The sequence below is a fragment of the Brachypodium distachyon genome, chromosome 4 (assembly GCF_000005505.3).
Source record: "Brachypodium distachyon strain Bd21 chromosome 4, Brachypodium_distachyon_v3.0, whole genome shotgun sequence".
Lineage (NCBI taxonomy): Eukaryota > Viridiplantae > Streptophyta > Magnoliopsida > Poales > Poaceae > Brachypodium > Brachypodium distachyon.
Window position 1 is genome coordinate 35,340,310 of NC_016134.3, and position 12,457 is coordinate 35,352,766.

Genomic DNA, 12,457 nt, shown 5'->3' on the forward strand with positions numbered 1-12,457 from the left:
ATACATAGTGTCTCATACTTAATACTACAATTGTGTACTTAGTAATTTTGTATTAAATCTGAAACATTTATTATGAATCAGGAGTAACTTTTTGTGCTGAGCACGATCAGGCCATACCAATAAGTCCATGCATGGGCTCTGTGCATGCCTTGACACGAACAATTAAAACATCAGCGTGAAACTAGGGACTGTATGTGCTAGCTAACTGTCATCACTCGTGATATCAAGATGATGTCAGCAGACAATCCGTAGAGTGATACCCCGTCCACTGGTACTGAAGTCCGGACGACCTCTCTCTCTCCTCCGTCGGTCTCACACACGGAGACGGAGCTGAATGTGCCGCCGGCCTGTGCAATCTGTCTACTCCGTATTTTAGTTCTCGATTCAACGTCAGAGTACACGCACATATCCTCGTATGAACACAGAACACCGGTGGTCAGCACTGACAAATGCAACTTGCACGTCTCCGTGACCAATTTTTTTGGACCGACTGCATATGGATTGCGGGATATAAACATTTTTATCCCTCCCAATCAGTGTCTCACGCGATGGATCTTCTCTATCCGGGTGTTTTTGAATTGACTTGGATAGAAGTCTCATTTATGGGTTGGAGTTTGTTGGAGAATACAATGCAAGCTTCTAGAGTGTTCTCAATATTACAAGAAAGAAGACATTACTATAGAATACTCTAGAATATAAAATAAATAAAAGAGAGAACCTTCTAGTGTTTAGATATGCATGAAAAATTATGTAGAAGCTTTGGAATACTCTAGAATAGGAGTTTAAAATAAATAGATAGGAAACCTTCTAGTACCTAGATATTTATGTAGAAGTGTGTGGAAGGCTTTAGATATTTTGTATCAATGGCTAAGATTTTGACACATGTCAAAGATTCAATGGCCATGTAGTTCTATAAATAGAGGCCCTTGCCTCACACCTTGTGTAGTAGAGAATAAGGAAGTGAAGAAGGTGGAGAACAAGTTGTGAGCAAGTGTAAGGTGTATGCTCTCTTTTGTACTAATATTCCTAAAGCAATATAGTACTATTTTGTTCATATAAGTCTCCCGGTTAGGCCTTGTTATTTTTAAGTACTTAGTGCATATAAGTTGTGATTTAACGTGAGCGGATTCGTCCGGAATCACAACGGTCTTGTTTCAACGTGAGTGGCATAGCCGCCCGGATTCAAGACTTGCTTTAACGTGAGTGGTTCTGCCGCCCGGAAGCTTGTACTAAGTAAGTAGAAATAAAAAGGGACTAATCAACTACACCAAAGTAGCTGGTATAGGTGAATAGGCCCTCTCGTAGTGTGTTAGGTCCACCTCGAAATTCTCTACAGTTGGTATCAGAGCAGGCGGTCCGGGACCGTCATTTGGAGGAAGAGTTGTAAGCACGGGGTGCTTGCTTTGTTCGGTGCAACAAGAAGGCGCTGAGGGGAGACTCTGCTGGTGCACAGTCTGGGACTGTGAAGCTGGTCCGGGACTAAAGCTTACTTGACGCTGGGCGCAAGTCACCATGGCGGATCTTGCTAGCTCAAGCAGCGGGATCAGGAAGCTTAATAGCCACAACTATGGCTATTGGCAGACCTGCATGGAGTCCTACCTACAAGGTCAGGACCTATGGGAGGTCGTTGCGGGCACCGAAGCATTTCCTCCAGAGAATGCTGATGCCTTGCGGAAATGGAAGATCAAGTCAGGGAAGGCCATGTTTGTATTGAAGACGACCATCGAAGAGGACCTATTGGAGCACATCCGTGATGAGAAGACACCTAAGGAGGCATGGAAGACTTTGGCAAAGCCATTCTCAAGGAAAAATGAAGCACGGCTCCAGCTCTTGGAAAATGAGCTCGCAGGTATCTCACAAGGCAATCTATCCATCAGTCAATATTTTTCGAAGGTGAAGTTTATTTGCCGTGAGATATCCCAACTTGCCCCGGATAAGAAGGTGAGCGAGACTCGGATGAAGAGAATCATCATCCACGGTCTTAGACCCGAATACAATGGGTTTATGGCTGCGGTGATGGGATGGCCTACTCCACCTTCAGTAGTTGAGTTGGAAAATTTATTGGTAAATCAAGAGGAGTTAGCTAAGAAGATGGGGAGCATAACCATAAAGGAAGAAGAGGAGGCACTTTTCACTAAGAAGAAGAGCCCACACCAAAAACAATGAAAGCCCAAGCCTAAGTGGACAGAAGGTGGGAAAGAACATCCAAAGGAGAGAAGCAACTCTTCAGGGGGAGACCAACGAGAAAGACAAGGACCAAAATGGTACGAGAAGAATGCAAGGAGACCAAGTGATGGATGCTTCAATTGTGGCAAGGCGGGTCACTTTGCTCGAGAATGCCGATTTCCAAGGAGGTCAAATGATGGATGCTCCAATTGTGGTAAGAAAGGTCACCTTACTCGAGAATGTCGATATCCAAGACGGCGTTATGAAGGGAATGTGGCCACCACAAAAGAGAAAGAGGAGATCACTCTAGAAGCATCCATGAGCGAAGAAGAATGGGACGCCGAAGCTGGATACTCTCAAGAGGTTGACATAGAAGACTTGGAGAAAGACATGGAGGTGCCAGCCCTTGCAATGGATGAAGAAGAGTTGGAGGAAGATATGGAGGCACCAGCCTTTGCGATGGATGATGAAGAGTTGGAGGAAGACATGGAGCCACCAGTCTTTGCAACGGATGGAAAAGAGTTGGAGGAGGACATGGAGGCGCCAGCCCTTGCAGCAATCAAGGATCCAAAAATCAACTATAAAGATGATTGGATCGTTGATTCTGGGTGCTCCAACCATATGACTAATGATGACAACAAGCTGCAAGATATGACCGAGTACAAGGGAGGAAAAATGGTGCTGACAGCTAACAACTCCAAGCTATCGATTTCCCATGTTGGAAAGACAGCCGTTCCAAGGTATGGTCCTCAACAACTCCAACTTGAGAGAGTCTATCACGTCCCAGGCTTGAAGAAGAATCTGTTGTCAGTACCTCAACTGACAGCAGAAGGGAAGTATGTTCTGTTTGGTCCACAAGAAGTAGCAATCTTCAGAAGGCTCAAGGTGATCGGCACACCCATCATGGAAGGGAAAAGGAGAGACTCACTCTTTGTGCTCTCTGCTGAGTCAGCATACGTAGACAAGACTGGGAAGAATGAGACGGCTGATTTTTGGCATGCGCGGCTTGGACACGTCAGCTACCACAAGTTGAAGGAGATGATGGAGAAGCATGTAGTGAAGGGGCTTCCTGATCTTGATATCCGTACAGACATGGTCTGTGCTGGATGTCAGTATGGCAAGGCCCACCAATTGCCATACAAGGAGTCGCAGCATCAGTCAAAGGTACCTCTAGAGCTCATACACTCAGATGTGTTTGGCCCAGTCAAGCAAATATCACTTGGAGGCATGAGATACATGGTGACCTTCATCGACGACTTCTCAAGGTACGTTTGGGTATACTTTATGAAGGAGAAGTCTGAGACCTTTATGAAATTTAAGGAATTTAAGGATATGATAGAAGGTGAACTCGAGTATAAGATACGGTGCCTACGCACTGACAATGGGAGAGAATATTTATCCAATGAGTTCACCATCTATCTCAAGAAAAATAAGATAAAAAGGCAGTTAACTTGCCCTAATACTCCACAACAAAATGGAGTAGCGGAGCGCAAGAATCGTCACCTTGCGGAAACTTGTCGGAGTATGTTGCATGCCAAAAATGTTCCTGGAAGATTCTGGGCCGGGTGTATGAGGACTGCAGCTCATGTGATTAATAAGCTACCACAAGTGAGGTTGGGGTTCAAATCACCACATGAGAAGCTTTGGAGGATGAAACCAGCCATCAGCCACCTCAAGGTATTTGGTTGCGTATGCTATATCTTTGTGCCAGATCACCTAAGAACCAAGTTTGAAAAGAAGGCGAAGAGGTGCATCTTCGTTGGTTACGATGATGCTCGAAAAGGATGGAGGTGTTGTGATCCAACCACAGGTAAATGTCACACCTCAAGGAACATTGTGTTCGATGAAGCTTCTTCATGGTGGTCCCCTAAGAAAGAAAAGATTCCTGAATCACCTGACGTGGAGGAGGTTATAGAAGAAGAAAGAGATCAGAAGCTAGAAACCCCAAGTGAAGGAGAAAGGAGCTCACCAAGTAAGACCAAGAGTCCGTGGAAGACTGGCATACACCAACCTGAAGAGCCACAAACCGAGGAGCATGATCAAGAACTTCGAAGATCAACAAGACCCAGGAAGCCCAATCCAAGGTACGCTAATGCTGCTCTTGCCGATGAGTCTTTACCTATTGAGCCATCTTCCTATGAAGAAGCAGCACGAGGCCCTGAGTGGCAGAAGGCGATGGAAGAAGAGATTAAGGCACTAAAGGAAAAACAAACATGGGACTTAGTGCCAAAGCCAAAGGACGTGAAGCCAATATCCTGCAAATGGGTCTACAAAGTGAAAACCCGAACAGATGGCTCAATTGAAAGGTATAAAGCTCGACTTGTGGCACGAGGTTTCTCGCAGGAGTATGGACTGGATTACGAAGAAACATTCAGTCCGGTGGCAAAAATCACAACAGTTCGAGTCTTACTTGCATTGGCTGCCAGCAAGTCTTGGGAGTTGTGGCAGATGGATGTCAAGAATGCCTTTCTGCATGGAGAACTTGACAAGGAGATTTACATGGAGCAGCCAAAAGGGTTTGAGAGCAAGAAATACCCCGAGCATGTCTGCAAACTAAAGAAGGCACTCTACGGGCTAAAGCAAGCACCAAGAGCATGGTACGGAAAGATCGGTGAGTTCCTAGTACACAATGGCTTTAAAGTTGCTCCATCAGACTCTAGTTTATTTGTGATGGCCAAGGAAGGAAGACTAGCAATAGTTCTAGTCTATGTTGATGACTTGATCATCACGGGAGATTACTCCGAGGAGATAGAAAGGACAAGGGAAAATCTCTCCGTGAGATTTCAAATGAAGGAACTTGGTCAGTTAAGACACTTCCTTGGACTTGAGGTGGAGCACACTAAGAATGGGATATTCTTAGGCCAACAAAAGTATGCGAAGGACCTTCTTAAGAGGTATGGGATGCTTGACTGCAAACCTATTTCCACTCCTATGGATCCTAACGCAAGACTTCAAGAAGACAAAGGAAAGAACTTGGAGGATGCAACCATGTATCGGCAACTGGTCGGGAGTCTTATCTATCTGACACTTAGTCGGCCAGATATTTCCTATGCCGTTGGAGTGGCAAGCCGATACATGAGCACACCAAAGAAGCCTCACCTTGATGCAATAAGGCGAATACTCAGGTATGTCAAAAACACCTTAAATTATGGCATCCTATATAAGAAAACAAAAGAATGCCAGGTTATTGGTTACTGCGACGCCGACTATGCCAGAGATTGTGATACACGGAGATCAACCACTGGATATCTCTTCAGTCTTGGATCGGGAGCCATAACATGGTGCAGCAAAAGGCAACCTACAGTGGCACTGTCAAGTACTGAAGCAGAATATCGATCAGCGGCAGCGGCAGCATAAGAAAGCACCTGGCTTAAACAATTGATGGAAGACCTTCATCAAACTCCAAAAGATCAGGTATGGATTTTCTGTGATAACTTATCCACCATAAGGCTAGCAGAAAATCCTGTCTTCCATGCAAGGACAAAGCACATAGAGGTGCACTACCACTACATCAGAGAAAAGGTCCTTAAGGGGGAAATTGAGATGGTGCCAACAAAGACAGAAGACCAGGCTGCAGATATCCTCACCAAGAGTCTCAACAAATCAAAGTTCGAGAAGTTTCGAGAAGCTCTTGGCATGGTCACCAAAGAAGCTTTGCATTGAGGGGGAGTGTTGGAGAATACAATGCAAGCTTCTAGAGTGTTCTCAATATTACAAGAAAGAAGACATTACTATAGAATACTCTAGAATATAAAATAAATAAAAGAGGGAACCTTCTAGTGTTTAGATATGCATGAAAAATTATGTAGAAGCTTTGGAATACTCTAGAATAGGAGTTTAAAATAAATAGATAGGAAACCTTCTAGTACCTAGATATTTATGTAGAAGTGTGTGGAAGGCTTTAGATATTTTGTATCAATGGCTAAGATTTTGACACATGTCAAAGATCCAATGGCCATGTAGTTCTATAAATAGAGGCCCTTGCCTCACACCTTGTGTAGTAGAGAATAAGGAAGTGAAGAAGGTGGAGAACAAGGTGTGAGCAAGTGTAAGGTGTGTATGCTCTCTCTTGTACTAATATTCCTAAAGCAATATAGTACTATTTTGTTCATATAAGTCTCCCGGTTAGGCCTTGTTATTTTTAAGTACTTAGTGCATATAAGTTGTGATTTAACGTGAGCGGATTCGCCCGGAATCACAACGGTCTTGTTTCAACGTGAGTGGCATAGCCGCCCGGATTCAAGACTTGCTTTAACGTGAGTGGCTCTGCCGCCCGAAAGCTTGTACTAAGTAAGTAGAAATAAAAAGGGACTAATGAACTACACAAAAGTAGCTGGTATAGGTGAATAGGCCCTCTCGTAGTGTGTTAGGTCCGTCTCGAATTTCTCTACGGAGTTTAAATTGGAACGGTCAATGCAATATAGGTCACGTCCGGGTTGGTAAGCATGCATACGTACTGTATGTACTCCTACTTGCTACTGCTACAATAAATATCTTAGATTGTTAAGTTTCACAGTAACACAAAAGGAGAGAGGGAAAGATCGAGACAGTGGAGATTGAAATGTTAGCACGCAACATGCCTTCACACGCGTATATACTTATTTAGATCATCATCTGGGATAAGCTCGTGAACCGAGGCACTAAATTTGTGTGCCTCCGCTTCTAAAATATTTGTAGTGATAATGCTGTTCAATTGCTTGACTATGATTTGCTGGAAGAGTTGTGACCTGGGTCGTCGATCGGAGTTGGGATACAGTATTTGCTCTGAATTTCCAAGTTAACTTCAAGCAGATATATGTGTACTCTGTTTCACACATGACACATGCACGCATAACGAATAGGCCGGGCCATGTCAACTCTGATCCACACAAAAAAAAATGCTGATTCCAGCCACCTTGCACGTTGACCATCTATACATCAACCTTTGCCTACTCGTACCCACTTTACATCACATTAATTGTCGGACACAAAAGCTCATCAGTGGAGTCCTGAAAAGAGCCTAGCTATGCATGGTGCACTCGTTCATAAAGTAGTGACCCAAACACAGCTAATCCATGACACCTCTGAAAGTTCTCTCCGATAGCCCAATCGATCTCCCGTAAGATCATCACACTTAGATTCGCTCCGGACTGCGGCACGCACGGAAGAAAAAGGGAAGGAGAAGGCACACATAAGTGGGAGAATAAACAACATCATCTCACCAAATCAGACTGACCCCATCATCTTGTGCAGATCACGTTACGGATGGCTTCCAGCACTAGCCATGCCTACAACGAACCCTACCAAACAACTTTCAAAGCAACAGCTGCCGGATTTGCTGTGGAGCGAGGGGAAAAAGGTTGGGATTGTAATCATGGATTGGCCACCGACCACCCGGCCTGTGAGGACTGCATGCTAGCTGCCTGGCTAGTGCATATGTGCAGGCCTGACTGAGTGTGCTGATGATTGAGGTTAATTTTTTTTTGTTTCAGTGGCGACGTCACACTCTGCCGGCGGCGTGGCCGTGTCGATCGAGTACGGGCTAAACCAGCAGAGGGATCATGCGTTGGGCCTGTGACAGATTTTTCCGTTTTTGAGTGGACGGGCCTGTGAATTTTTTAGAACATTGCACAAGCCGCGGCCCAACAAGAAAGCGAGTCGGGTTTCAGCCGAGTGGTGAAGAAGCGGCCCAGTGTGGAAACCCATCGACGGCCGAGGTCCCCTCAGGACGCGAACTTGGCTAAAAGAAAAAACACTCAGGACGCGGACGAACGAGAGCGCTGCGGTCCTTCTCCAAGGAATCGAGTTGGGAACTGTTTCGCGGTGTAAAAAGATACTCTCTCTGTACTGTATCCCAGTTTCCGCTGAACTATGTAATTGCAAGACCTGGTATAGAGGTCTGGCCTCCGGGGCTCTGTATTCTCCAGTACCAGTACCACCATAAGTAGAGGCTTCAAGTATTGAACGGGTGTTCGGACGACAGCGTCAATGATGCCATCATCCTGCGTGTACAATAGAGCAAGAAAAGGCTTTAGTGTATATGGTTGTTGCCAATAGATTCATAGATGAATTAGTCATCAACTCGCTAAACCAAGAGAAGAAAAGGCTGTAGTGTTTATGGTTGTTGCGTTCGCTACTACTGCAATCCCTACCTCTGAATCAACGTCGCAGCTAGGCACCAAAAGGGCACCTTAGAAACCAAGGCGCCACCAAAGGGAACATCGCCTCCAAAGCTGCAGGACACAAGACAGAACGCCTAAGGTTTGGCCGTTTGGATGCGTCCATCGCGGCATTGCATACTCAGAAACCTTCTTGTTTTCAGCATCATATAAAAATCAAGCAGAGCAAAGGGGAAACTGCAAGCTACCACAAAGATGCAGCACCAGCAGCAGCACCAGCACAAGACCGCCATGCGGCGGGAGGGCGAGACCGCCCATCGGAGAGCGTCTGAGATGCCAGCCAACTGGACGGGGAGGGGTGCGGAGGCGGCCATACGGAGGGAGGATGAGATGGTGACCCGGAGAGCGGCTGAGATTCCGGCCCATCGGAGGGAGAGGGCGAGAGAGGCGGACACCCGCCGAACGGAGAGGAAGAAGAGCCTGGAGAGCCTCCTTGATGCCGCAGACGTGCGGGGGAAGCGCGGTGGCCCTGTCCCAGCCGGAGAGAAGGTGACGAGCTTCCCCGGCCAGGGCCTGGAGTTCAAGAACCTCTCATACAGTGTCATAAAGAAGCAGAAGAAAGACGGGGTCATGATCAAGAAGGAGGCGTACCTGCTGAATGACATATCCGGGCAGGCTCTCCGAGGCCAGGTTACCGCCATCCTTGGCCCCAGTGGTGCTGGCAAATCCACTTTCCTTGACGCCATTGCTGGAAGGATCGCCAAAGGGAGTCTCGAGGGATCAGTCAGCATCGACGGGCGACCTGTAAGATTACCGGCCTTCTGTTACATTTTCAAGTGCCAGCTGTTTTTTTCAAGGAATGGTGCAGCTTCTAATTCTCTGAATTTTAACTTGTTTAGGTCACCACGAGCTACATGAAGCAGATATCCTCTTATGTGATGCAAGATGATCAGCTGTTTCCCATGCTTACCGTGCTGGAGACGCTTACTTTTGCCGCTGAAGTCAGGCTCCCACCATCCCTCTCAAGGGCTGAGAAGCTGAAGAGAGTATGGGAACTCATTGAGCAGCTTGGTTTGCAGGTAACCCTTTAATTATAGCCTATCCCTTTAGCCGGGTCAAACTAAATAATATTGATGCGCAATGCAGTACATCAGTCTATAAATCTTCATGCATGCAAGCATTAAATTTTCGCACTGGTTTGCTAATCACAATAAACATCTCCAGTGACAATACTAGTTCGGAACTTTCTAGACCTTATATTTACCGTTTCACTTTTGACATAATAATATGCCTGTCACTTAACACAAAGATGCAACTAAATTAACCAATAGTAGCAACATATTGCAACCAAACTGTATTCGTGATACTTCCAAAGCAAAAGCAAAAGCTGAAGCAAGTCAGCAAGATAATCTAAAAATATCTGTTCCTTGGAACCACATGAAAATTGCACCTGAGAAGATTATTCAGATTTTTTACAAACATACCTTGCCAAATGACAGACAACAGCGCACACATACATTGGGGATGAAGGGATAAGAGGGGTCTCTGGCGGGGAACGCCGCAGGGTGTCCATCGGTACAGACATCATCCACAAACCGTCTCTGCTATTTCTTGACGAACCAACCTCTGGCCTCGACTCCACTAGTGCATACAGTGTGGTGGAGAAAGTGAAGGATATTGCAAAAGGAGGAAGCATTGTGCTCATGACAATTCATCAACCATCTTTCAGGATACAGATGCTTCTTGACAGAATTGTCATCCTTGCAAGGTGATAAGACTATAGCATTTTTTCAACCTGATGTTAATAGAACCTTTTAATTACTACTGAGGCTGTTAATGGGAAATTACTTCCCAATAAAATTGCACTATGCCATATATATCCTCCTAACTAGTTTCAATACTTTATCCAGAGGAAGATTGATCTACCTAGGCACCCCAAGCACACTTCCCACATACCTTGCTGGATTTGGCCGACCTGTACCTGATGGTGAGAACAGCATGGAATATCTACTGGATGTCATTAAGGAGTATGATGAATCAACACTTGGACTTGAGCCATTGGTCGCCTACCAGAGGGATGGTAGCAAACCCACTGAAGCTGCGAAAACTCCGGTACCGAAAACACCAAGAACACCATACCAGAAGTCAGTGCAGTTCCGACAAATCCAGCTCAAAAGCAACCAGTTTTCAGTTACAACCGCAACACCTCATGCTAACCCCTTCTCAAACTTTGAGTCCTACAATATTGATGATGAGGAGGAGGATTTCGACAATTCTCTTGAGAGAAAATCTCGAACACCGTTGCATACTGTAAACTCAGGCTACCATCCAAGATTAGCTTCACAGTTCTACAAAGACTTCTCAGTCTGGGTTTACAATGGTGTCGCAGGGACACCACGCCACAGACCTACTTGGACACCAGCTCGAACACCATCAAGGACCCCGATTTCAAGTTACCAACGCAGCCGTGCGACTACACCACACAGGTCAATTCCTCCATCTCCCCAAGAACCAGTGTTCAAGCCAGAAGAGCCAACCTATCAGGAGTACGAGCTTGATCTTGAGCCACTAGATGCACACGAGGATGGGCCCAAGTTCGCCAATCCTTGGCTCAGGGAGGTCGCTGTACTTTCATGGCGTACTGCGCTGAATGTAGTGCGCACACCAGAGCTGTTCCTCTCTCGTGAGATCGTTCTCACAGTCATGGCGCTCATCCTTTCAACACTGTTCCACCGCCTCAGCGGTTCTGATTACCTAACCGTCAATCGCATCCTCAACTTCTACATCTTTGCAGTTTGCCTTGTATTCTTCTCCTCCAATGATGCGGTCCCAACATTCATCCAAGAGCGCTTCATCTTCATCCGTGAGAGGTCCCACAATGCATACCGTGCTTCATCCTATGTGATATCCTCCCTTATTGTCTATCTTCCATTCTTTGCCATTCAGGGTTTCACCTTTGCAGTGATCACAAAGTTCATGCTCCATCTGAAGAGCAAATTGCTCTACTTCTGGATCATACTCTTTGCATCACTCATCACAACTAATGCCTATGTGATGCTGGTGAGTGCACTTGTTCCAAGCTATATCACTGGCTATGCCGTCGTGATTGCAACAACAGCACTCTTCTTCCTCACTTGTGGGTTCTTCCTGAAGCGGACAAAGATCCCTGCTGTCTGGAGTTGGCTTCACTATATTTCTGCAATCAAGTATCCATTCGAGGCATTGCTTGTGAACGAGTTCAAAGGAAGCCGTTGCTACATTGGCACAGACAATCAGCTGTCACCAGGACCGCTGGGACAAATCAAGAAAAGTGATCTTTATACACAACTGCAGTTAAACTCAACAACATGCCCCCTGATAGGCCAGGATGTGCTCACCACCATGGATATCACAATTGACAACATCTGGATAGATGTTGCAATCCTCCTTGCCTGGGGTGTGCTTTATCGTCTCTTCTTCTACGTGGTCCTGAGATTCTACTCCAAAAATGAGAGGAAATAAATAGCATTCCAGCAAAGGCATACCAATATCTATTTATGCCATCTTTGTTTGTGTGCGTCTGTTATCTTTTTCTCTTTTTTGACGGAATGCACTTGATATCTCTGTTTAAAACACTCCTAGCACTCCTAGCAGCTTAATCTGTGTAACAGAAAGTTTGCCTTGAAAAGCATTGATTGAAAGACAGCATGAGAACAATTGTTTTTACTAATTCAAGTAAATGTACCCAAGAGGCTACACCAAGTAGTATTTCTATGCATGTCACAAACATGGCGGCATGAATTTTGATCTTACTACAAGGCTTTGGTCAATGCAATAATTTGATTCTTTGCTGAATGTATTGTTTCATCAATCATCATAGCATGCTCTTATTTCATCAACCATAGACTATCGAAATAATGGAAATGCATTTTACCATACAAAAGCCATACCGAAACAAAGTGTGCTATCAGTGTTATCATATTTGTTTATAACTCTACTCCCTCTGATCCTAAATTCTTGACTCAAATTTGACCAAATATGGATGTATCTATTCTTAAAAAGCGTCTAGATACATGTAATATTTCGACAACAATTTAGGATCAGAGGGAGTACTATCTTTGTATCAGCCTCTGTACCAATTATTAAACAAAACAGACAAGACCACCATGGCATCAACAGACCATCGTATTCACATATTGAATCTACCATGAGAA

The 12,457-nt window shown here is 45.2% G+C and overlaps 1 protein-coding gene across 1 annotated transcript; it reads left to right on the forward strand.

The window, feature by feature from the left end:
• The first annotated feature begins 8,267 nt into the window (after positions 1 to 8,267).
• LOC100846441 (ABC transporter G family member 17) lies at positions 8,268 to 12,008 on the forward strand. Its single transcript, XM_003576463.4, has 4 exons — positions 8,268 to 9,068; positions 9,164 to 9,343; positions 9,764 to 10,032; positions 10,175 to 12,008. The coding sequence occupies exons 1-4, from the start codon at positions 8,520 to 8,522 to the stop codon at positions 11,763 to 11,765; spliced, it is 2,589 nt and encodes an 862-aa protein (XP_003576511.2). The 5' UTR covers positions 8,268 to 8,519; the 3' UTR covers positions 11,766 to 12,008.
• Positions 12,009 to 12,457: the final 449 nt, after the last annotated feature.